Raw genomic sequence first — 26,637 nt, forward strand, 5'->3', positions numbered from 1 at the left:
TTGGACTGGATATTTTGCCCACTACCAAAATTCTTTTGCCTTTTATCAAGTGGAATTTACCAGCTTTTGGCCTCTAGCTTCTTTACAGTATCAGGGACCAGAGCTGCCTTCTTCCACTTGGCTATGTTTCCTTTGGGCATAATAGGCAGCTACAGTAGAGAGAGAGTGAAGTCCTGGTTGTTTCCTTCTTCTTTTGCTTCTACCCTCCTTCCTCACCCCTTCCACCTCCTTCCCCATTCTCCTCTTTCTTCTTTCCTTTATTTTCCAAAGCACTGCTGAGCTCTGAGTTATAATAGTGCCAGGGAATGAACTTGATCCACGATACTCTCTCTCTCTCTGGCCAGAAATTCTGCATTTCTATCAAACTTTTGAGCAACAAGTTTCCAAGTTAGGGATCACAAAACTTCCCATATCATTAAAACTCTGAAACTCACAACTTCCCCTCTATCTCTGAGATAATGATCTTAACACCCCGCCTTGCTTTTATAAAACAGAGCAAATCGGGGTCCTGAGAACATTTGTATCTTTAAGAGATCTCACAGTGAGACTCCATCTCCCTCTGGCCTTGAGTGCATCCCTACTCTTAAGATTGTATGATTTAACGCTGACTGGCATCATATATTGAAAGGTGTGCACACTTTTGGCGTCTTTTGTGCTTGCAGTGTCTGCATAGCTGCTGATGAACTATTCTGTCTGCTCAGGAGAAGATGTGCCTCACTTCCTGACCATTGCCTGAGCTAGGCTTCCTTCCTGGCGGTTCTGTCACACGCTGCACATTCCTGGGGGTGGCAATGCTGTCTCTCTCCTCAAGATAAAATACTGCTCCCTGCAGAGCCTCTGGCACTTGAATTCTGTCTCTTGTGCACTACCATTTCTTAATATAACATCTGGAGTTGACATGAGGAGAGTAGGAGAGTGGAAGAGCGAGATGAGCATTGAGAGCCGGGGCTAGGTAATTCTGACAAGATCGCATGTTCAAGGTGGTATGGCCATAGACGGGCTAGGTAATTCTGAACGGGGGCTGGCTTGTTTGTAGAGGTGGCAGCATAGCTGGGGGCTTCCCCTACGGCAGCTTCAGTGTTGGTGCCCATCACTGAACTGGGAGACTCAGACTTCTGGAAGTGCTGCTTCTAGTTACAAGCAGTATTTAGAGTCCTCTGTGCTAAAAATTTTGACTTTTTTCATGACCTCTCTGTAACACTAGTAGCCTTTAGTGCTCAGGAGTTCAACAAATTATAGGGAATTGTTGTGTGGTATTTCATCATGTCCTTAATCTCTTATTCCTCTCTTCCTTCCTCCCTTTTTGTTGTTTCTGGAGCGTCACTTTGGGTTGACTTTTTCAGATAGAGAGACTGAGGGCGGGAGAGGGAAAAACGCTGCAGCACTGAAGCTTTCTCCTATGTAGTGGGAACCAGAATCCAACCTCAGGGTCACACACATGGCAAGACAGGTCCACTCTCCAGATGAGCTGTTTTGTTCATTTTTAATCCAGGCCGACCTCTGGAGTTTTGAAGATTCTTTAGAAGTGTTTTTTAATTACTGAATGTTTGTAGTGTGAGTATTGTCCGCATTGACAGGAAACCCAATATAACACTGCTCAAAAACTGTAGTTAAAATAACTGTAGTATAATTACCATCCAGGGTTGATAAGGTGTGCAGAAACCATACTTAGTGGTATGAAGGCATTTTTAAAAATTCTTTTAAATTTTTAAAAATTATGTATATTTATTTATTGGATAGAGACAGCCAGAAATTGAAAGGAAGGGGGTTAGAGAGATAAATAGATAGACAGATAGATAGATAGATAGATAGACAGACAGACAGATAGATAGATAGAAAGAAAGGACGTTGCAACATTGCTTCACCATTTCCAAAGCTTTCCTGCAGATGGGGATCAGGGACTTGAACTCGGTCCTTGTGCACCGTAACATGTGCCTTCAACCAGGTGCATCACCACCTGGCCCTCGTATGAAGGAATTTGTCTTCTTTTGTTATGTTTACTATTTTGAGAATGTTTCTTTCATCTCATGGTCGGATATGATTGCTTGTACTAAATATGTTTTTGTTCCATCTACTAAGAAGGAGCTCTTTTTTTTTTTTTTTTTGAGGGTCAACCTTTTGTGTTGCACACGGTACTTCTGCTTGCATTCTGTTGACCAGAACACATTTACGTAACCACAGCTAAATGTTTACATCACCTTAAGAAAGGCCAGGAATTCCCATCATGTGACCGGATTCCCAGCTAAAAATTGACAATTCTGGGACTCACAGTAATAGAAAAATCAAATATTGTTATAGACCCCTGTCCTTTAGAGGGTGGTAAAGGTCATTTTTAAATGCAGGTAATATTTGCATTAGCTCCAGGTGCTCCTGATGGATGCTTTTAAGCCACTTTATTTACCATATGGGGGTCCTGTTGGATCGCTCAAGCAGTCTTTCAAGAGGAGCCAAAGCTGACCCATATAACTTAGTCAATTAATTATGTGCAGCGCTGAAGAATACACATATGAAGAGAAAGTCTGGCAATAATCAAAGCTAAAAGGCAGAAGACAAGTTCTAAGGATTCACAGTGATTCCCTTGGTGCCATCTTTAGCTTGCTGGTAGACATGTGTTAGGAGACAGGAGATGAGCTTAACAATTACCATAGCACAAAGAGCAAAATGAACCAAGTGTCATCACCGGAAGGAATGTTTGATCCTGAGTTAGCATTGGGTGCTTTCTGGGGGCGTTCTGTAGCTGTTTCATCTTTAGGGCTGTGTGGGTCCTGAGATCCTTATTTAGTAAGCCAGAGGCACTGAACATGCCAGTCTTAAATTTGAAGTGAGATGCCAGTGTTATTCGAACATTGATCACTGAATAAATATAACAGCTAGTGTGAGGTTAAGTGGGCCATATGATGTTTTTCTAGTGTGTTCTGCTTTGTTCCTTGAAAAGACATGGGGTGACTTTTCAGGAGGCACAGAATCTTAAGTGAGCTAACTGCAAGCTACCACACCTCTCCCACTTTATGGCCTAACATTAAGCCACAGTGTTTTACCTTGAGAACAGAATGTACAGGGGGAAAAAGAAAGGTGGAAGAATAAGACTAATTTTGTTTGACCTGAGCATTCCAAACTGGAATAGAATAGCCCTCACATTCCTATGTGTTCTGAAGCTTCCCCCTGGCAAGTGAAACTGGGACAGAACAGAAGTGTAGGTTGAATGTGTGCTCTGTGTACTCCGAGGCACCTCACCACGCCTTGGGAGGCAGTCTGGGAAGATGTTCTAGGTAAGTCCTGAAACCCAAGTAAGCAAATCACATGTCTTTTAACTTTTTTTTTTAATTGTAGCCAGGGCTTTAGCATTCCTGGCTAACCTTTTCAGATACATATTTATATCACAGCAGGTCAGAAGGTGTGGCTAGAATATGTACTCTGTGTTCACGGAGGCACCTCACCATGCCTTGGGAGGCAGTCTGGGAAGATAGTTAAGTCCTGAAACCAACCAAAATAGGCATGGCATGTCTTTTATTTATTTTTTTTCTTGTAGCCAGAACTTTATATTCCTGGCTGACCTTTTCAGATAGAGATGTGGAGGGGGGCTGGAAGAGGAGAGAGAGAGATTGATTGACTCACTTTAGAGCATTGAAGCTTCCCCCCAGTGTGATGGGGGCAGGGCTCTGTAGCCTGGCTCACCTACTCGGTATGCAGTTGTTCTCCTAGGTGAGCTGTCTTCTCTGTCCCGAACCTGACACCATACTTCCCATGGCTTCTTGTTTTGCTCTCCCTGTTTTTTTTTTAATTTTAAAAATTTATTTATTTGACAGAGGTAGAGCAAAAACAAACAAACAAAAATAAAAACCAGAGGTAGAGGTAGAGGAAAGAGGGAGCTAGAGAGATAATTGAAGCACTGCTTCACCTCTCAAAAAGCTTTCCCACTGCAGGTGGGGATTGGGGGCTTGAACCCAGGTCCTTGCACATTGTAACATGTTCTCAGCGAGGTGCACTGCCACTCCTCTCCTGCCCCCATTTTGCTCTATCTCAGGATGTTCATTTAATGCAATCCTTTTTAGAGCTAGCACTCACTATATTCCAGATTTAGGTAGGTTTTTTTTTTTAATTAAAATGCTTTCTTTTTAGTATTTTTTTAAAATATTAATTTATTAGTGAGAGAGAGGGAGCCAGTGAACTCTCACTGGCACTGGTGATTCTGGGATTAAGCCTGGACCTTGTGCTTGAGAATACAATACCTTCTCTACCACATCACCTCCCAAGCTACAAAGCTTTGTTTTTGGTGGTTGTTTTTATTATTTTATTTTATTTTTTCCATTATTGGGGGATTAATGTTTTACATTTGCCAGTAAATACAATAGTTTGTACATGCATAACATTTCTCAGTTTTCCACACAACAATACAACCCCCACTAGGTCCTCTGTCATCACGAGCCTGAACTCTCCCCCACCCACCCCAGAGTCTTTTACTTTGATGCAATACACCAGCTCCAGTCCAAGTTCTGCTTAGTGTTTTCTCTTCTGATCTTGTTTCCAATTTCTGCCTGTGAGTGAGATCATCCTATATACATCTTTTTGTATCTGACTTATTTCACTTACCATGATTTCTTCAAGCTCCATTCAAGATGGGCTGAAAACGGTGAAATCACCATTTTTAAAACTGAGTAGTATTCCATTGTGTATATAGACCACAACTTGCTCAGCCACTCATTTGTTGTTGGACACCTGGGTTGCTTCCAGGTTTTGGCTATTACAAATTGTGCTGCTAAGAGTGTAGGTATACACAAATATTTTTGGATGGGTGTGTTGGGTTCCTTAGGATATATCCCCAGGAGAGGAGTTGCAGGGTTGTCAGGAAATTGTGAGGATGTGGTTGAGCTTGGCAGGGCTTGATCTGAGGGCCATGTCCATCCTGTCAGTCTCTCTCTCTGCTGAGAGGTTGAGCAAGGAGGGACACAACTCCCCCAGATTTGCTCTGTCTTATCAGACTCCCTGCCTCACAAAAGCACCCTGCATTGTTCTGCCTCCGGGAGCCTGGCATTCTTTAAAACATTAAGCCAGCTCCCCCTGCTCCACCCTGCATTCCTGATACCATGGCCTATCTACATAATCACTGTTTTGCCTGAAAGATCCCTACCCATTCTATTCCTCTGATCTAACTTCTTTCTACCCTCAGGACCCTTCCTGTCTCCAGGGTATTATTAATCCTACCAGTTAAAACCCTCACAACAGTTGCTAAGGAAGTTCCTGCTTTTCCCCAGCCCCTTTTGCCTTTCTCCACCCCTTTCCAAGCCATGTCAGGCCATTTCCTTTTCTGACTTGCCACTTCCGGGTCTGCCTTTTAAAAAGTCTTGTCTCTCTGATCAATAAAGAATTGAATTGCCTCGCCACCACAAGCTTGGTTCCTGGGTCGTCTCTGTCCTGTGTCGCTGAGTAAGTAGCAGCCCAGGCTGGCTCTGGTTGCGTTCTCTCCGACCCAGAGAGTACACACCCAGGAAGAGACATCCCCATGCTAGCCCGGCACAGGGTCATAGGACAGGTTCATTTCTAGTCTTCTGAGAGTTCTGCAGACTGCTCTCCACAGGGTTTGGACCGACCAATTTACATTCCCACCAGCAGTGCAGGAGGGTTCTTTGACCCCACAACCTCTCCAGCATTTGTTGCTGCTATCTGTTCTGATATATGACATTCTCACAGAAGTGAAGTGGTATCTCACTGTTGTCTTTATTTGCATTTCTCTGACAATCAATGACTTGGAGCATTTTTTCTTTCTTTTTAAAAAATAGTTATTTATTCCCTTTTGTTGCCCTTGTTTTATTGTTGTAGTTATTATTGTTGTTGTTTTTGATGTCGTCTTTGTTGGATAAAACAGAAATGGAGAGAGGAGGGGAAGACAGAGAGGGGTAGAGAAAGATAGACATCTGCAGACTTGCTTCACCGCTGTGAAGCGACTCCCCTGCAGGTGGGAGGAACATTTTTTTCATGTTTCTCACCCTTTCAAAACTCTTCTGCGGTGAGTATTCTGTTTATGTCCTTTCCCCATTTTTGGATGGGGTCATTTGTTTTCTTGTTGTTGAGTTTGGCAAGCTCTTTATATATTTTGGTTATTAAACTCTTGTCGAGATCCAGTACCAAGCAATTTTGATTACAGTGCCCTATAATACAATTTGAGATCTGGGAGTATGATGCCTCCAGTTCTGTTCTTCTCAAGATTGTATTGGCAATTCTAGGTCTTTTCTGGTTCCAGATGAACATTTGTAGAATTAGTTCTATTCTCCTAAAAAAATGTAGTTGGGATCTTGATGGGGATAGAATTAAATTTGTATATGGCTATTTGTATAGTATATTCATTTTAATGATGTTAATTCTTCCAACCCACGAACATGGAATATCTTTTCCACTTTTTTGTGTCTTTTTCTATTTCCTTGAGTAGTGACAGAGTGACATAATTTTCAGTATACAAGTCTTTCACTTCTTTGGTTAGATTTATTCCTAGATATTTTATTGTTTTTGTTGCTATTGAATTTTTTTATTTTAGTGAAAGAGACAAAGACAGACAGAGAGACCAGAGCACTGCTCAGCTCTGATTTACAGTGGTGCTATGGATTACAATTGGGACCTTAGAGCCTCAGGCATCATAGTGGTCTTTTGCATAACCATTATGCTATTCCATGATGAAATCATTCACACATGTAGACATATTTGTACACATGTAGACATACTTGTACACATGTGTATATACACACAGAAATAGGCAAAATATGCTTGAATTTTCACTAAAGACTAGTTGAGCATATGTTTTGCTATACTAATGCATTGTTTCTTATATTTATTTATTATTGGATAGAGACAGAAATTGAGAGGAGAGGGCAGATTGGGAGAGAGACAGAGAAACACCTGCACCTCTACCACTTATGAAGCTTTCCCACGACAGGTGGAGACGAGGGGCTTGACCCTGAGCCCTTACACACTGTAATCTGTGTGCTTAACCAGGTGTACCACCACCTGGTCCCCGTGATGTCCCCTTCTTTATCTCTACTAATAATTGTAATTAAAGAGAGGCATTATTGAGTTCCATATTTGCTCTTATGTTTTTCTCACATTATCTAAATCTTGCCTCTTCAGGCAGTATATTTGCTTCTAGGAATGATTTCTCTCTTATTTGAGTGTGTGCCTACTCTTGTAGGGAGAAAAGCTAGGACTCGGGCATCTGACAAGCCTTGGTGGCACGTCAGCCTCCACCCCTCCCAAGCTGCTTGTGCCTGATGAATTACCTATTTCCCCTGGACTCCACTTTGTTTTCCTGTCATAGACATGCCGGTGCCCCCCTTACTGGGGGATGAAATGAACTCTAGAGAATGTAAGGAGTCCAGCCCAACTGGACTGGCTCCAGGCCACTGCTCAGTAAATAGATATTTCCTTTGTCTTCTTCAGCAAACAGAACCTGCCAGTAGGTGTTTAGGGAAAGAATCTGGTCTGCCACTAAAATTTATGTGAGGACCTGCTATAGAACTCAAGATCAATGCTGGAAGCTGCCAAGAGACCATTTTTAATGTTCATTTATTTATTGCACAAGGCGGGGTGGGGGGCATCAACCGAGTCCACAATGTCAAAGCTTCCCTCCCTCCCTCCCTCCCTCCCTCCCTTCCTTCATTCCTTCATTCCTTCCTTCCTTTGGGAGAGTTATTACTGTAGCTACTTAGTCATCCAACATTTTTTATTTCAGTATATTTTTTTCTCCTTTACCAGAGCACTGCTCAGCTTTGGCTTATGGTGGTGATGAGAACTGAACTTGGGAACTCAGAGCTTCAGGCATGAAAGCTATTCGCCATAACTATTAGTCTGTTACCCCAGCCTCCAAAGCTTTCTTCAGTGAGATGTGGGCTGGGCTTCCACTTGGCTACACACTTAGCAAAGCAGCACACTGTGCAAGGGAGCTATTCTGCTGGCCCAAGACCATTTCATTTTATTTTATCTTTTATTTTGTTTTTAATAGAGAAATTGAAATAGACTAGAACATTGTCATCTCTGTTGTATGACTGCCGGGCTGAGCTTCACGGGCGGGAGACAGAGACGACCAGGGACTTATGGCTGAGTGGTACGCAGCTCAGTCTTTATTCATGTGGAACGCAGCGCAATCTAAGCTGTCTCTAATCACAGTCCTGTCCTTATCTATTCTGAGGCGGAAGAGTCAGGTCCAAAGAGGATGTACGTGGGATAGGGGGCTGGGGAGAAGGAAAAAGCGCGAACCAGTGAGGATTAAACCAATGTCCCGGAGGCAGGGCTTAGTTAACGGTGGTTATGTAAATAGAACACAGTGCCAAGCAGGGGGGACCAAACCAATGAAACAGAAGGGGTCTTAGCAGCAGAATTTAGAAGCAGACCAACATATGACAGTGCTGTGGATTGAACCTGGAATCTCTGTGATCTGAGTCCAGTTTAATTTTTTTTTTTTTAACCTAAGCTGGTAACTTGCACTTGTTATCATGTGGAGCTATGTGGAAGGAGCCAGGTTCAAGCTCTAGTCCCCACCTGCAGAGAAAGCCTCACAATGGTGAAGTAGCACTGCAAGTGTCTTTCTCTTTTCCTGTGTAGCTCCCCTTTCCCTCTCAATTTCTCTGTTACTCAACAAAAGAAAGAAAGAAAAAAAGAATAGCTAATGAGAGTGAGGATTCATTGCGCAGGCACTGAGCTCCAGTGACAATGCTGGTGGCAGTTCAACCAACCAACCAACCAACCAACTAACCAACCAACACATCTGCCCACCCCAATCCAGAAATGCCCTCATGAATTCTCATTCAGTTAGTCTGTGATAGAGTCCGAACATGGGGGTCCTCTTTTCAATACTTGATGAATATTTCCAACATGCACTCAGTATTGAAATTTTCTTCACTAAAGAATCCCTGTTCTCTTTTCCTGCCTTCCTTCCTTCCCAACTTTTCTTTTTTCTCTTTCTCTTTCATGAACTTCTTGGGGTGAGATGGAGTCATTGAGTAGATTTGTTGGTTGGACTTAGGGTGGCCATCTCTTGTGGCAAGAGTGTTGAAGGATCTGTGTACTGATTGAGACTATTTTCCATAGGCCGCAGGAAATTTCCATCACTTTTGCCTTATTTCTATAATTCTGACACCTTTTGATGGCAGTTTCCTGATTTTAAAATGTGTCACATACTCGTATCTAAAGAAAAATCCCTCATGCTTCCTCCTTCAAAGACTTCATTAATTTTTATTTATTTTTTATTATTATCTTTATTTATTGGATAGAGACAGCCAGAAATTTCGTAGGAAGGGGATGATAGAAAGGGAGAGAAACACCCATGGATCTGCTTCACCACTCGCAAAGTTTTCGCCCCTGCAGGTGGGGACTGGGGACTCAAACTTGTGTCCTTGTGCTCAATCAGGTTTACCCCACCACCCGACCCTTCCATTAATGTTAACAATGATGGGCAGGGGTAGACGGCATAATGGTTATTCAGACAGACTCATGCCTGAGGCTCCAAAGTCCCAGGTTCAGTCCCCTACACCACCATAAGCCAGAGCTGAGCAGTGCTCTGGTTAAAAAAAAATAATAATAATAATAATGTTAACAGTGTTAACATTTAACCAGATTAGTCTCCATTCCCACAAGCATGTTAATATAAAAGTAGAATCACTAGTGTAAATCGTGTATCTTGCTTCTTTTAGCTAAATGTGTCTTATTGATGTTAACATGATTTTCTTTGAGCTCATTGTTCTATGTTGGCACCAGATTACACCGTGTGGATTTTAATTGGTTCAGTGAGTTTCTCTGGTTAATAATGTTCTTTTTTTCCATGCTAAGTTTTAACTATCCTTGTAGATTCTTAATTGTTTTTCTGATTTATTTTTGTGGATTCCTAGTAGACTTATTGAACTAACTGAAAGTTATAAACATTTTAAAAGTTTTTGTTATACACTATTAAATTTGTTTTCAGAGGGTTGTGTGAATATAATTTTTTGAGTTCATTCTTGTTTCCTAGCGCTTTTGCTGGCACTGGTTACTATCTTAAAACTGACAAATAATACTTTTCCTTTTGCTATGGCTTGGGCTCTTGCTGTCTAGCTGCTCTCTGTGAATGTGGTCACAAATTACCGAACGTGTGTGTCTTTAAAATTAGTGATTTAATAATTGTTTACATTTTAGAATTACAGAGGTATAGTTCCATGCCACGCCATGCCACGCCATGCCACGCCACGCCACGCCACGCCACGCCACACCACACCACACCACACCACACCACACCACACCACACCACACCCAAGGTTCTGTGACAACACCTTTCACCAAGCGATGACCACTAGGCTCTCACAGTATTAGAGACAGTTTGCAAGTCCTTGTGTGTTGATTCCCTATATTCTATATGTAAGAAAAAAACATCCCATAGTTGTCTTTCACCTCCTTACTTACTTCACTAAGCATAATCACCTCTGGTTCCATCAAGTTTTTGCCCCATAGGACACTATCATTTTTTTATATTACAGTAGTATTTCATTAACTATAAGCCCCATAACTTTTTTATTACACACACACACACACACACACACACACACACACACACACACACACTTAGTGATGTACAAGAGCACAAGATAATAGGAGTATAATCCCACACCACTCTCACCACCAAAGCTGTGTGTCCTCGCTCCTCTCCCATGGTAACTATGATAGATCTCTCCAGGGGTTGATTGTATATATTTTTTTTCTCTTTTCAAGCCCACTGAATCATATACTTTAATTCTATCAGTTGTTTTGTTGGTGATTTTTTTTTGCAGCATTGCCTTGTATATGTGAACTTCATCTTTTCATTTGTTATTTATTTATTTTTCATTTTGTTACCCTTGTTTTTTATTATTGTTGTTATTGATGTCGTTGTTGAATAGGACAGAGAGAAATGGAGAGAGAGGGGAAGACAGAGAGGGGGAGAGAGAGATAGACACTTGCAGACCTGCTTCACCGCCTGTGAAGCGACTTCCCTGCAGGTGGGAAGTCCGGAGCTCGTACTGGGATCCTTACACCGGTCCTTGCACTTGGCGCCAGTCTTTTCATTTGTTGATGGGCATTTAGGCTGCTTCCACTCCTTGAGTACTGTGAATAATAGACACAGGGGTGCATGTGTCCCTTTGAATTAGTATATTTACCACCTTTGGGCATATGCTTAGAAGCAGTGTTACTGGATCCTAAAGCATCTCTAATTTTATTTTAAACCCAATTGTCTTTATCATCTATCTTTTGGAATCATGTTTGTCTCTATGTGTCACAGCTTTGGTTTGGAGATTTTCATCTTTGATGAAACCTGGAATTTGAGATTATCCAGAATTCCTATCTCAGTTCTCTTGTGGTTTCAGATTCATCACATGGACCTTTTTTTGGGGGGTGGGGTGGGGAAGGAGGTATCCTTTAACCTGTTCTTGCCATGCACACCAACACTTATTAGGAAGACACTTGAGACAGTACTACTAGGAGAACCTTGAGTATATTGTTATTAACGGCGGCATACACAGCATCATTATTGTTAAATAATAACCAAGCATCATTATTGTTAAATAATGACCAAAGTGTATGTCATATAGTGTAAAAGCAGTATGATATCTCTTCAGCTCACACTGTTGCTCTCTCTCTCTCTCTCTCTCTCTCTCTCTCTCTCTCTCTGCTTCAGTGTGTCATGCAGGGATGTCTTTTAGGACCCCTCCTGAAATAACTAGAGACTCTATTTTCTTTGTCTTCCTTGGTAAATGACATTTGATTGGAACACAGACTGACTTTCAATAGTAGATGGTCCTTTCAAGCTGAATGTGCTTTCCTTTGGGTGTGCTTTCCTTTGGGGTACATGAAGAGGTCACACTTATTTCCCCTATCTAGTTTTCACATTCTGAAGACATTCCAGCTTGTTACTTTGGCTAAGCTATATAGATCAAACCAAGATAACACTTTTTAAAATTTTTTTTTTTTTTTTTAGCTTTGGGACCCTCTTGAAAAAACTCAGTTCTGGAGAGCAATGGAGAAGTAGTAGATGATCATTGTTGAAATTCATGAGAGTTTTTCTTTTTAAAAAAATCTTCCCATATTAGGGGCTCTAGTTTTAGAAGTGTACACATCTAACTGTTAGCGTGAAGTCAAACTCAGGGCTGTGGTCTGAGTGAATGATAGCAGAAACTCAGCTGTTGAGTTCCTAGAAATAGACATTATTTGGGAGGCAAGAGGCTCAGAGAAACTAGTCTGGGATGAAGGGCTAAACTCATCTAGGGCAGGTCAAGACTACAGATTTATACTTTCTCTTCTACTTCTCTACAAAGTGATGCCTCCTTTATTACTTTTGGTAGACCAGCTCACTAACTTGACAAAAACAAACTGATGGTTTTATCCCCCAAAGCTCCTGCATGTTTCCGTCCATCCATCCATCCATCCATCCATCCATCCATCCATCCATCTAATAAATCTTTGGACCATATTTCCAATTAAATTTTACTAAACACTGACTACTGGCACATAGATGCTGGTGACTTATGGTTTTCTAAGAAACAACAACTATGTATAACAAATGAGTATGTGTTAAATATTGTAACAGAGCCCTAGAGGTGACACAGTGTAGATCACTGACATTTGCTGACTTTTTTGTTTTTGTTTTTAAACAGGACTATATGGCCAGTAAATAGAGAATTAGACAATAACAAGTCCTTACCTAGTCACAGACAGTGGCTACAGCATGTAGATGGTGATTAGGTGGCAATTAAAGGAAAACCATTAACTGTGGCTAGGCAGACCTCATGGCTAAAGACAGAACTGGCTGCTTTGTCTGTTCTTCAAGAAACTGTCTTTGTTTCAGTTCCTAATTTAAGATAAAGAATAAGAGAAATGATCTTTAGCTCTGGTTAGGTCATTTGGGGGATTTGTAGACTCAGATAGTTACTCCCATGATCTCTTTCTTCTTTCTAATCCTTAAACCTGTGAATGAATTACCTTATATGATAGAGGAATTTTGCAAGATGATCATAGATGACTAAAAGTCTGTCTGTCTGTCTCGCTCTTTTGTTGGGGTGTTCCAATAATCTCAAATATTTTGTACTCACATGTATAATTTCCATTTTTTAAAAAATTATCTTGATTTATTGGATAGAAACAGCCAGAAATCGAGAGGGGAGGGGAAGATAAGAGAGGGAGAAAGAGAGACACATGCAGACCTGCTTCACCACTCGCAAAGCTTTCCCCCTACAGGTGGGGACTGGGGTCTTTGAGCATTATAACATTTGTGCTCAACCAGGTGCACCACCCCCCAACACACCTAAGTGTCATCAGGCTTATGCAATAGCTCACTTCTATGTGTCCTTCTTGGCCATGTGCTTGACCCAAGTTGGAACCCAGTTCCCATCACTTTGAGGGAAGCTTCAGTTCCCATCACTTTGAGGGAAGCTTCAGTACTGTGGTCTCTTTTATTCTTTCTACTTCTCTGTTATCTTTAGAAAAAAAAAAGGCTACATGCTTTAGAAAAGTACATAGTAATGAATTTTGTCCTATTTATCTCTTTCTTCATTGTTATTGTCTTAGTATTTTTTAACCAGAACACCGATCAACTCTGTCTTAGGGTGGTGTCAGGCACTGAATCTGGGGCCTCAGAACTTCAGGCATCAAAGTCTGAAGTACAACTGCTGTGTTCTCTCTCCAGTCCCTTTATCTCTTTACATTTGGATTTTCTTGTGCCACAGTTTAGTTTGTCTCAGATACTGTTGTTGAGCCCTTACTGAGTCTACGGTTAGAATAAGAGTGTCTGCAAGTATTGATACCTGTTCCTATGCTGTCTGATTTTACTCCCTACTGTAGTACTTTCTCCTTCAGCCCTTTGTGGAACTCCCACAGTGATGGGATTGTCCCTGTAGAAGTAGTTCATATGTGCATCTTCCAGGTATGAACACAAAGTCAAACTTCTAAATGAACAGGCTATTCTTAAGTGTTAGGAAGAAACAGTGCTTAGAGAATGATTCTAATAGCAAGCAAGCACATTTAACACGAACACTTGATCATTATTTCAATGCAGTACCTTTATACAACTTGGTGTTGAGTCCTCGTCCCCACCTGCAGGGAAAAAGTCTCCTAAGTGCTGCAGTGCTGCAGGTTGATCAGTTAGTTGGTATGTCTGTCTGTGTTACCTATTTCTCCCTTCCCTTTCAAGTTCTTTATTATAATAGAGAAAGTTGACTCCAGTGTCTTCAGAGGCATTTTTTCTTTCTCCATCTCACTTTAATTTTGAGGTAGGCTTATGCCTACCTCTGAGTGTTTTTGTAGCTAGTTTAGGCTATAAATTAGAATTTCTTTTTAAATATTTATTTATTCTCTTTTGTTGCCCTTGTTTTATTGTTGTAGTTGTTACTGATGTCATCGTTGTTGGATAGGACAGAGAGAAATGGGGAGAGGAGAAGACAGAGAGTGGGAGAGAAAGACAAGACACTTGCAGACCTGCTTCACCGCTTGTAAAATGACTCCCCTGCAGGTGGGGAGCCAGGGGCTTGAACCGGGATCCTTAGGCAGGTCCTTGTGCTTAACCTGCTGCACTTCTGCCCAACTCCCTTGTAAATTAGAATTTTGTTCTTTCTCTAACTACCCCAATTCCCTTTGGCCACTGGAAACTAATGTTGTGTGTCAAAAGCAATATACCTCCACCTGCCTACAAAACAGAGGCAGCCTGAAAACCTGCCCTGATTGAACTCGTTTGGAAACTTAGAGAAGTTCTGCCTAGTGGGGCGAGGGTCCGCTTAGTGGAACAAACCAACAGTTCTTTTTAAAAATTTTAAAATTATTTATTTATTTTCCCTCTTGTTGCCCTTGTTGTTTTTTTATTGTTGTTGTAGTTATTGTTGTTATTATTGATGTTGTCGTTGTTAGATAGGACAGAGAGAAATGGAGAGAGAAGGGGAAGACAGGGAGGAGAGAAAGATAGAGACCTGCAGACCTGCTTCACTGCCTGTGAAGCGACTCCCCTGCAGGTGGGGAGCTGGGGGCCTGAACTGGGATCATTACGCCGGTCCTTGTGTTTTGTGCCACATGCGTTTAACCCGCTGTGCTACCACCCTTATGCTCTTTACCTGGACTGGATCATGAGCTTAAGGGTCATATGTATTTTTAAATATTTATTCCCTCTTATTTTCTGTAGCTTGAAACTCTTAAGGCTTAATGTTGTCAATTTTAACTGAAATTTAGTTCAAACCAAGCAGGCCTCACATATAGAGTTTACTTTGTAAACAAAATAAATAAAAAACTCCAAAGGAAAAAGCATCTAGAAGACCTTCTAAATGATATCCTATGTAAAATAAGCGACTTCATTTCAACAGAGATGTCCTTTGTGCTCTGCTGGAATGTGACCCTTGACTGAGTAACCTCCTTTCTCTGTTCCGTAATGAGCTGGAGTATCTACGAGATCTGAATTACTTGTATGTAAAGCAACACTGAAAGAATTGCTAGAATTTGGGTGACCTTTCTGATTTTACCAAGTAATTTAAAGCAAAGTGAAGTGGGAGGTGTGTATCTGTCAACCTGGGCCACCATAACAGAAGACCATAGGTTGAATGACTGAAACAATACAATCAGCAGCATCATCATGCTTATCATCATCATCTTCTTTTCTTCCTCCTTCTTTAATTGATTTAATTATGGTTGACAAGTCTGTTTGATAAGAGGGATACAGTTCCCACCACCAGGGTTCTACATCCCATCCCCTCCATTGGAAGCTTTCCTGTACTTTATCCCTCTGGGAGCATGGACCCAGGATCATTACGGGATTCTGAAGGTGGAAGGTCTGGCTTCTGTAATTGCTTCTCCACTGACATGGGTGTTGGCAGGTTGAGCTATACTCCCAGCTGGAGAAATGTAACTCTTCTGAGTATTTCCCTAAACTCACCATTGATGGTGGAGGAGGACTTTGGAGGGAGGGGCTAGAGTGTTACATAGAACACAGAAGTTTCACACCCGTACCAACAATTGAGTTTACTGTCAACAGTAATCCATTAATTCCCCCCATAAAAAATTATTAAAAAAAAAAAAAACACTATCGTGTTTCTAAGTGACATAGTTGAAACTGTAGTCACACATTTTAAAGAAAAATACCTGGGACAGATAGTCTGGATTTCCCAGATAAGTTTGGTCTCTGTTATTCTTTTAATAAGGTCAGCAGTCAGATCTTTTGTCTTCTAAAGATTAATGTGCTAAATTAGCGATGATTCGCTTCCTGAATATTCCACAAGTATCTCTTTAACTTTCTTCTGAGACAGTCGTATAGTGACACAACTCTACCATTTTAAAAGTTCATTCAGCATTCTATAAGTCACCTTGCTTAGTTGTTTCCATATGCATTTACCAGATTCCATAGACCTAGTAATGCAAATTATCTAACCGCTCTTTTTTAGTGGTTAGTCAAAGAATGAAAAGCTCACCAGAGAAAATTGGAATTTCAAGGCCCAAGTCTGAACAAATAGATTTATCTACTCAGTTAGCAAACATTAGCTGAAAGAAAGGGGGTATATGGATCCTACCAAGGTGGGGTTTTCCCTCTTCTTTCTCAACATAGAGTTGCATGGATTTGTAGACAAACTCAAATGTATAGATTTGGAGAGGCCAGATCAGGGAGTGGAGTCAGCATCTGATACTGTTATCACCTATTGCCTGATCTAATCTCTTTCACTTTCCACTATGCATTTCCACTCATTGTGAGGTTGTGAGGAATCACTGTCACTTTGGAAAGTTAATCACAAGACACAGATCAATAGATTGTGTTTCCATACAGAGACCTAAAGAAGTTGATGTCAGTATGGATTTTACTTTGGGTTTCAATCTGGAAAGATCATTAGGATAATAGAATTTGGAAAGTGCACAAAGAAATACTGTCAGAGGATGTCGCCTGTCCTCAGCAGTACAGTTTCTTCTAGTTGAACGAAGGGCATAACAAACTAGAGCTTTAGTGGAAAAGTTCAGACTTTTTCAGTCCATAGAAACAGGACATCTTAAGATGGACTCAGTCAAGAGACCATTCTAATCCCTCACTTGTTCCTGATGGTTTGTTTCCTCTTGGCAGCCTTGCAGATAACCAGCCACACTCTTCATGCCTAGAATAAAACCTTCCTGCTCTGCTCTGCTCTGCTCTGCACCACCAAGTGCAAGTGTCACACATGGGGCCCAAGTTTGTACCAGTACGGGAGTGTGTTAGCTGCTTTACCTTTTCTGGGACCCACCACGGTGTCAGAAGTGAGGTCACACTGTGCTTGTGTTGTTTGTGTTTGACTAGAACTACCAAGTATTTCTGTATGAACCACTGTCATGTCAGATAAATTTCTTAAAGACTAATTATAGGGGTGTCTGTTTATTTTCTATTACAGATTTCATTATTCATTCTGTTGGGATAATTTAGATACTAGTTTCTGTCAATAAACATAGCCATTCTTTTTAGACTTGTTATTTTAAAATATGGTGAATGTGCTTTCATCTGATATACTGAAAAATGTCTTGTCTAAGACTGTGCTAAACTTGAGAGCCTTATGGCTTGCCACATGGTGATTCACCATTTTCATCTACAAAAATATCATGAAAAATTGTGTCACTGATCTTGCTGAAATCAAAACATTTTCTTTCTTGTCTTTGTCACTTCCCGTTTCTGCTTGTCTTGTAACCCAGCAGGGGCTCAAGAGCAAAGTTCTTACTGATCTTACAGCCTATTGATCACCTACTGTTTTAATTTATCTGGTCAATAATGTATTCACTCTCTCTACCTCTTTCTTTGCTGGAGACTGCTAGCAAAGTAATTCATCTTCAGGATCCAGTTTAGTACTTTTTTGAATACCGGTATAGCATGACTCCTTAATTGTTGTCCAAGACCACCCACAATGATTTGAGATTGTTTCTACCATACTAAAACTTAAACTTCTTTTAAATGCCTAAGCAGGCAAGTCTTTTCATTATCTTTCTTCTAAATGTATACTTCAGTTCCACTCCAACAATGTCCTCACATCTCTTCCCTCTAGGAAGAATGTAGAACACAAATATGAAAAAATGAAGATAGAATTAGTTTATTGGGAGCTGGGATAGAGCTCCCTGCTTGCATGCTCACCTATGCATGCACGAGGCCTTGGGTTTAGGCAGTGCGGGATGCGGAAGCATCATGGACAGCATGCAGGAGAGCGCCATGGTGGAGTGGTGTTCTGATGTCTCTCCTCTTCTGTATCTCACTTTCCTTCTTTTTCTCTCTAAAATTAAGAATGAAAAAAAAAAATTAGGTTAGGGTGGTGGTATCATGCATGTTTGAGGCCCAGCACTGCATGAAAATAAAAATAAACAAATGAAAATAAAGGAATAAATAGTAGTTTTGTTTCCTCCTTTGCTATACCACTAGCTTTGACCAGCCATACTCTTTTTTTTCTGTTCGCATTCTTTCTCAGATTGAGTTTAAGTTAGGGCCCCTCCTAAAATTGAAGTTAATTTAAACTTCTTAATTTATGCAAATTTATGCTGTTTTGTGTTAGTCTGAAAGATCCCAAGTGGTTCCTTTCCATTTTTCATTCTTGAGATATTTAACATGGGTGGAGTTTGGAGTTTGCAAATTATATTTCAAGAGCTAACTACAGTTGCTTGCTTAATGACTGAAAAATTATTTAAAAAAAACCATTTAAGTTGTGTACTAACCAGGGGATTTACCCAGAGTTATGACTTAAAGTCAACAGTTTATGCAAAATACTAAGTTCCAAGGAGACCTTAGCCCCAAGGAAACTGGCAGAATTTCCTTGTAGTATTCATGCCCACATGAGGATTGCAATGTATTTCTGCTTTTGAAATAAATACATAAGCTCAGATACACTGATTGTAGCCATTGACAACCTTGCAAGGCACCTGGGTAGCACCCAAAGGCCAGTTTACAACCCAGTGAATACTTGAGAAAAGTATAAATTATCAAAGTATAAAAAGTATAAATAAAGTATAAGTGACATGGATTGTCCTGGGGCCTGGACGTTCTTAAAGCAAACTTGTAGAGGGGAACTTCTAAGGCACAGTTATGGAATAAACAGCAGACTTGCTTCACTCTCCCCATCAACTAGACAAAGCAACAAAGATCACCTGAACACTCAGCAAAATGGGACTAGGATTTCTCCAGAAACTAAGCAAGCCACAGGTGGCTTGTAGACAGAAAAAGGATGAGGGCGAGATTCCCAGGACCAAAAAGGATGGCTGATGCCAAATTGGGACATTAGCAACCGAGGCACACCAATACTGGGCTAGAGTGAAAGCAACAACAATTGTTAGAAAAAGAAAAGGGGAAAGAAAAGAAAAGAAATCCCCTAAAAACTCACCAGTTTACAACTGTGACTTAAGTTTCTTATTTATTTACTTACTTTTTTTCCTTTATTTATTGGATAGAGACAGCCAGAAGAGGAAGGGGGAGATAGAGAGGGAAAATGACAGACACCTGCAGCAGTGTTTCACCATTGTGAAGCTTTCCCCCTGCAAGTGGGGACTGGGGGCTTGAACCTGGGCCCTTGAGCATTGTTTATGTGCACTCAACCAGGTGCACCACCACCCAGCTCCCCTTATAAAGTTTCTAATGCTGTTACCCCACAGAGGCTGGGACAACAGTAGGGAGACCCTATATTGACATCAAAAGCCTTAAATTGGCCTGGTGACTCAGGCTAAAATCTCCCCATCTCCACAACTGTGACTTTTTAAGTAACTCAACTTAGCCACTAGTGGGTATAGACAGGCCTTATCCGAAGTGAGAGAAAAGGTCTGAAAACTTAAGAAGCCTTGCTCAGAGGCTGAGGGTGCAGTTTTGATACTTACAGAACAGAGCATGAGGCTGGAGGAAGGCAGGCAGGAATTTTGGAGGCCATAAATCTTGCTTTGTCTTTGAACACTAAGGACAAAGGAATTCTCCAATGCTGTTAACTCCTCCCCAACCACCACCAGAGGCTAGAACAATAGCAGTGAGACCCTATACTGACATCAAAGATAGATGAACAGCGAAATTGAACACCTTATCCACAGCGTCTCCTGCTGGCACAACAACGAAAGCCGCACTAAATGCGGAAACTGAGAAATGCACAGACCGCAATGACAGGACCTCAAAGGACCAGACAGAGACAAATCTAGGAAGAAGTGACAGAGATAGTGTTCAGAAAACTCATCAGGAAATCAATCCAAGAAACTAAACTTAAGATTCAAGAACTCAGGGAGTCGGGCAGTAGTGCAGCGGGTTAAGTGCAGGTGGCGCGAAGCGCAAGGACCTGCGTAAGAATCTGGGTTCGAGCCCCCGGCTCCCCACCTGTAGGGGTGTCGCTTCACAGGCGGTGAAGCAGGTCTGCAGGTGTCTATCTTTCTCTCCCCCTCTCTTTCTTCCCCTCCTCTCTCCATTTCTCTCTGTCCAATCCAACAACAAGGGCAACAAAAGGGAAAATAAGTAATAAAAAAATTAAAAAAAAAAGATTCAAGAACTCAGTGATCATTTTACCAAAGAATTACAAAGTACAGGAAAAAACAAACAAAAATCCCCAAATAGAACTACAAGCCCTAAGGACACTTTTTTTTTTTGCCTCCAGGGTTATTGATGGGCCTAGGAAATCAAGAGAGATGGGGAGACTGAGAGGGGGAGAGAAAGACAGACACCTGCAGACCTGTGTTACCACCTGTGAAGCGACCCCCCCCCCCCCCCCCGCACAGGTGGGGAGCTGGGGGCTCAAACCGGGATCCTTACACAGGTCCTTGCATTTTGCGCCATGTGCACTTAACCTGCTACACTACCACCTGACCCCCATTAAAGGACATTTTGAATGAAGTTCAGGTTTACGTAAGAGGCCTCAGAAGTAGACTCAATCAGGTGGAGGAGGGAATAGTCGTATATTAGCAGATCACTATGAGTGGCATTAAAATTCAAACTCAGTACGTTTATTCTTCTAGTGTTACTTCTTTGGTGCTGAATGTGGTTAACTAGTGACACATCTCCCGTGAGTGCTTAACAAATTGTAAAGTACGTACATAAGTGGATTCTATTCACTTTCCTGGGATGAGAATTAAGTTCTAAACTGTCTGAGTTGGGCTTCTGGCTGTTCAGTCAACACTCCTCTCTGAGTTCACTGTAACCATGAAGCCACCTAGCTCCTGCTGGCACAGATCTATACTTCATACCAAATTCCAGCTGCCCTCAGTTCTTCTAGTTGGTGTAGATCACTGGAAGTTAGCACCTAGAGTGGAATATTGCACACACGGCCTTGGGAGGAACGTGCAACTTGATGTGCTTGCCGAGGACATTGCCAAAGTCAGATTCTTCCTGTTAGATCGTCCCACAGCCATCATTTTCTTTGGGCCTCATTACCTTCTTGGAAGTCCTGGTAGACCTTGAAACTAGGTATCCTGCTTGACCAGTGTGTTTCCACTTGACTACATATAAGCACATGCTTTCTGTCCCAGTGGCAAAAATCAGGGAGGTATTTTGACAGCCTTTCAGCTCTGCAGGGTCAAAAGCCATCATCTGGGGAGTCGGGCGGTAGCACAGTGGGTTAAGCACAGGTGGCACAAAGAGCAAGGACTGGTGTAGGGATCCCAGTTCGAGCCCCCGGCTCCCCACCTGCGAGGGGCACTTCACAATCAGTGAAGCAAGTCTGCAGGTGTCTATCTTTCTCTCCCTCTCTCTGTCTTCCCCTCCTCTCTCCATTTCTTTCTGTCCTATCCAACAAGGATGACTACAATAATAAAACAACAAGGGCAACAAAAGGCAATAAATATGTAAAAAAGTTCCTCATTAAAAAAGAAACTATCATCTGTGTAAGGAGGGGTCCGGATTCCCTCAGCTCCCCCTCAGTGCAGATGAGGAAGTAGAAACAAAAAGCAGAAAGGCTTCTCAATCACATGAACACAGGGACAGATCCATGACCCCCATCTCACATGCAGTGCCTTCCCTGTATGCCTGCCACAGGGTCGTTTTCATCAGACAATGCTCCTGACGCCCCTGTTAGACTCCAAGTCTCTGAACTCAGATTCCATTTTTTGGGGACGTGCAAAGGTCTTTGAGGTATTTCTTTCAGACTGTAAGAGACATTATTTTATGCAGTTTTTCTTTAGTGTTTGACTTAATACCTGATTAGTGATACCTGTTCCTCATCTGTGTATTCTGTCTTCTGGCTGTGCTGTGGTATTTACAGATCTCCCCTGCCTGCGATGATAAGTCTCATGTTCACCTGGGTCTGTTCGCTGGGGTGAGGTCAGCCCACATGGCAGGCTTCCAGGGAGTTCTGCTTCCATTGAGGAAACACTCAGACTTCCCGGGAGCTCTGTTTTCTCTTTAACTTATCGTCTTTCAGTTTTATCTGTGTGGTTCTCTCTTCAGGTAACTCCAGCAGTGACTTTCCCTGCCAGCTTCTCCTCGCCTGGCCTGAAATGACCCCTCTCGATCTTCTACCTGTTTTCTCCTCTCTCAGACTTCCTCTGTGATGTGAGTCTCCATCTGATCAGAGCAGTCAGGGTAGGGTGACTGATCCATGGATTTCATGGGAAAGGGCTTGGCCAAGAGCATTGTGGGAAAGATTCTTCTCAGCTGGGCTTGACAGCCAGATAATCATTGGCTACCCCATTGAAACCTAGGCCTGTGTATCTTGCATCTTCAGAGAAGGAAAACCCTTAGTGGTCTTCATTTGCTGGAACCAGAAAGCCTGTGTACAGCATCTTGCATGAGCATCTGTCTTACAAAAGCCACATAATATCAAGCACATCTGAATTTTTTCAAAGACACTCAGGTCCAAACTCTTCACCAATACAAGATATGACTTCTTGGGATAAGATGAAGGTTGTTCTTCCATGACAGAGGGGAAACTGAGGGTTTCAACCTTGCCCATGAACACATACAGGCAAAAACAAGAACAACAACAAACCTTTGTCTTAAATGAGGAGAAAACATGGAAATATCCAAACATCTCTCTGCAGTGCTTCTGCACATATCTGGGATTACCATATCTGTAGTTTTGGATAATCTATAAAAGTCATTGTAGTGATTGCCAAGTATCACCCATGCCCGTAGATATGTCCAACTTTTCCTTAGTGCTTTAAGGTAGTTATTTCCCGTTATGACGCTTAATATTTTGACAGAGCCTGACTTTTTTGTTGTTGTTGTTGGCCATGGAATAAGGAAATTCAGTTCAGCTCCTTTTTTTCCCCTCCCATGAAATTATATGAAGCTTATTGCTACCTTTCCAAATGCCACCCACCACCATCACCCCAGCATGCTGACTTTAAGAGCAGGTTGTACCTTACAGCTGTGTTAGCCCAGTAGCTGAAAGGAGATTGACTTATGGGGTAGGAGGCTAAGGTTACAGTGACCAGATAAGGGACAGACTCCTCTTAAGTCTCAACTTGGGCCACAGAGGGCTTCTGCAGCTTGTATCTTGTTTGGGGCAGGTTGTCTAATCTCCAGCATCTGACACAGTCACTGGTGACTAAAAGAGAGGACTGATCCTGGTGTGATATCCTTTTTTTTAGAAAGGCATTTTATTCTCCCTAAGACTGGACTTGCAGGGCAAACCTGCTTCCAATGTGGGTTGTGCTATGTTTAGAGAAAGTATTTGAAGTTTTACTGTTTGTTCTGCCCATTTGAAGCCTTGATTAGATTGCATCAAAGGACACACCTTTCTGATACTTTTATTCCTTCCTTTGTCTTATAGCTTTAAAAAATAAAATCAAATAAATGGTGATTAGCACCAACCATGTCTTTTTGTACATGTGAGTTAGGGGCAGAGGTGGTGCTGAGCCCTGCTAGACAAAGTTCCTCCCACCCCTCGGAGAATGAGCCACTGTTTATATGGAAGTGTTAATTTCTGTGGGTCCACGAGTTCCTAAAATCACAGACCGCATCTGAATCACGCTAGTTCAGGTATAGCAATGAGTAACAGAAACCAGTGAACCTGCACCCAGAATCAGATGGGGCATTTATCTTTAGGCTCCTCCAGACTCAGGGAAGTGCCGTGGCAGGATCCACTCTCTGGTGTCTGTGAGATCTGGCTTCCTCCCCGTCACCACCATACTCTTGAGGGTAGTGTCTTTCTAGTCTCAGATGCTACGAGGCTGATTGCAGAACTGAGAACACTGTCTTTGCTTAATTTCGCTCAGCCACTTATAGCCGAAAGAGGCAGAGGAGAACCAGCTTGAGATGATGGGTTGCCCACATTCCCTCCAGGTCGAATGAACTATCTAGTTTCCCAACTCTCTGATGGACCAGAGTCCCCAGAAGGGTCTGAAGCCTTGTGGGCCCCTCCTTATCCCTTTTCTGCACACAACTTCACCAGGACTGCAAGAGGGGCATTGTGAGTTACATGGAACCTTAGTAAATATAACCTCAAGGGGTCCAGTACATTATCATATACCAGTTGGAGCCAGGTTCAAACTCTCAGTCCCCACATGTAAGGTGTTACAAATGGTGGGGCAGTGTTTTAGCTATCTTTGTCTTTCTCTGTCTCTCTTCTGTCTTCTCTCTTTCATCTCCTCTCCCTCTCCCTCTCTATCTCCTCTCTCTCTCCCCTTCCCTCTTCTCTCTCTCCCCTCTTGCCCTCTAGGAAAAATAATGACCACCAGGAATGGTGGATTTATGCAGGTGTACCTAGTCCCAACGATAACCCTGGTAAAATAAATAAATCAAAAGAAAAACCTCCAAATGCAGCTCACTTGAAAATTAAATGCTAACAATATGTACTGTTGTGAAACCAACCATTTAACTGATAGAAAGGACCAAAGCTAACTAAGTAAATTGAAACAAAATGCTCTATAAATGAAACCCCCAGCCCCTCCAGGAAAAACAAACAAACAAACAAAAACCTTGTGGTTAGCAACAGCCTCACATTCTCTGTAACACTGAATGCTGTAACTACATTCACAAGAGCACCCCAAGTCTGTTGAGTTTTGATACAGAAACCGGTTGTGACTCTGTTTACCTGATTTACCTTTAATAGGCACGGCAGCCATGAAACCCTCTCTCCAAGGAACATCTCTTTATCTGGGAGATACCTTGCTAGATGGGTCGTAGACCTTCCCCCCAATGAGGTATTACAGGGACAAGTGAACGTAGATACCCACTGCAGTCTTCTTAATCTTTGTTGCTTTGGAGACCTGACCTTCTCAGGTTTTCTAATTCCTTAATTATCAAGAGGCAACTCAAGCCACCCGATACTCTGTGTATTTGGTTTCTTTGACCCCCTGGCAGCACCAGGCTTGTGCAAGAAGCCAGACCCTTGGGGTCCTGGGTCCTGTCTTCTCTTCTCTCCTCTCCTCTTCTCTTCTCTTCTCTTCTCTTCTCTTCTCTTCTCTCCTCTCCTCTCCTCTCCTCTCCTCTCCTCTCCTCTCCTCTCCTCTCCTCTCCTCTCCTCTCCTCTCCTCTCCTCTCCTCTCCTCTCCTCTCCTCTCCTCTCCTCTCCTCTCCTCTCCTCTCCTCTCCTCTCCCCTCCCCTCCCCTCCCCTCCCCTCCCCTCCCCTCCCCTCCCCTCCCCTCCCCTCCCCTCCCCTCCCCTCCCCTCCCCTCCCCTCCCCTCCCCTCCCCTCCCCTCCCCTCCCCTCCCCTCCCCTCCCCTCCCCTCCCCTCCCCCCCTCCAGGGTTATTACTGGGACTCAGTGCCAGCACCAGGAATCCATTGCTCCTGGCGGCCATTCTTCCATTTTACTGGATAGGACAAAGAGAATTGGGGGGGGGGAGGGAGGGAGGGGGGAGAGAGAGAGAGAGAAAGAGTGAGAGAGAGAGAGGGAGGGGAGAGAGAGAGAGAGAGAGAGCTGCAGACTTGCTTCACAGCTCGTGAAGCTGTGGGTCCTGGTGATTTGACTGCTCTTGGAAGATTGATTTCTCTGTGTGGTCCTGTCCTGTGGGAGGATTCTCTCCCCCAAGGGTCCACCTCTCTGCCTGCTCAGTGTGCCCTCCTGTGGCCCCAGCCTGCCCCAGGCCCAGCTACTCTGTCTCCTTCCTTTCTGAAGTAGGTATTGTTCGGGTTCCCAGGGTGACATGCTGCTGTTTGTCCTCTAGGGTAAACTCTGTCTTTTCTCCCTGTTGGCACCCAGGCATCTTGTAGCAGTGGGTGAACCCTTCTCCAGCTATGTGTCATTTTAGCTTAGCACTGGTAGCAGTTCAGAATAGTTTGTTTTTGGAATGATAAGGTTCATAAATTGCCAGCTTGGCTGTTTTGTTAAAAAAAAAAAAAAGTTTGCCTTTCTGTTAAGCTTTTCAGAGGACAGAAAGAGAGCAGTGCTAAGTGTGGGCTGCACCGAGGAGGCTTTCCAAGGCAATTGAACACAATTTGGTGCAGAAGTCCCCAGTTCCAGTCTTCCTCATCTACTGAAATCTTGCAATGGATGGGTTAACATGGAAGAAGTTTCCACTGTAAAAGAACAAAGTGCTTTCTCTCCATTTGTGTCCCTTTTAAGGGTGATGTTGCTATGATATATGCCCAGAACATCCAGGCCAGTGGGAATGAGGCTTGGGCAGTGGTATATTTATTGAGTCTTGTTGGAGTGTTAAGGTTTGTTTGTTCCTGAGTGGAGTCTGCTTCTCTGTGGAGATGGGGAAGGATAAATAGGGATCAGCGATAAACCCAGCTCAGCCAGAAATCTATGAAGGCCTTTCAGTGAAGAGTATTCTGGGTT

At 42.5% G+C, this 26,637-nt stretch overlaps 1 protein-coding gene across 7 annotated transcripts in view; it reads left to right on the forward strand.

Moving 5' to 3' along the window:
* Positions 1 to 26,637, forward strand: part of DAPK1 (death associated protein kinase 1) — a 205,484-nt gene that overhangs the window by 74,287 nt on the left and 104,560 nt on the right. The window contains exon 2 of one of the 7 annotated variants that reach the window (XM_060200470.1): positions 17,066 to 17,170. The exons of the other annotated variants lie outside the window; for them this stretch is intronic. Within the exon in view, the coding sequence (XP_060056453.1) occupies positions 17,160 to 17,170 (11 nt within the window). The 5' untranslated portion in view covers positions 17,066 to 17,159. The remainder of the gene's footprint in view (positions 1 to 17,065; positions 17,171 to 26,637) is intronic. 7 annotated transcript variants of the gene reach the window in all.

The sequence above is a fragment of the Erinaceus europaeus genome, chromosome 10, assembly GCF_950295315.1.
Source record: "Erinaceus europaeus chromosome 10, mEriEur2.1, whole genome shotgun sequence".
In the NCBI taxonomy this organism is placed as follows: Eukaryota; Metazoa; Chordata; class Mammalia; order Eulipotyphla; family Erinaceidae; genus Erinaceus; species Erinaceus europaeus.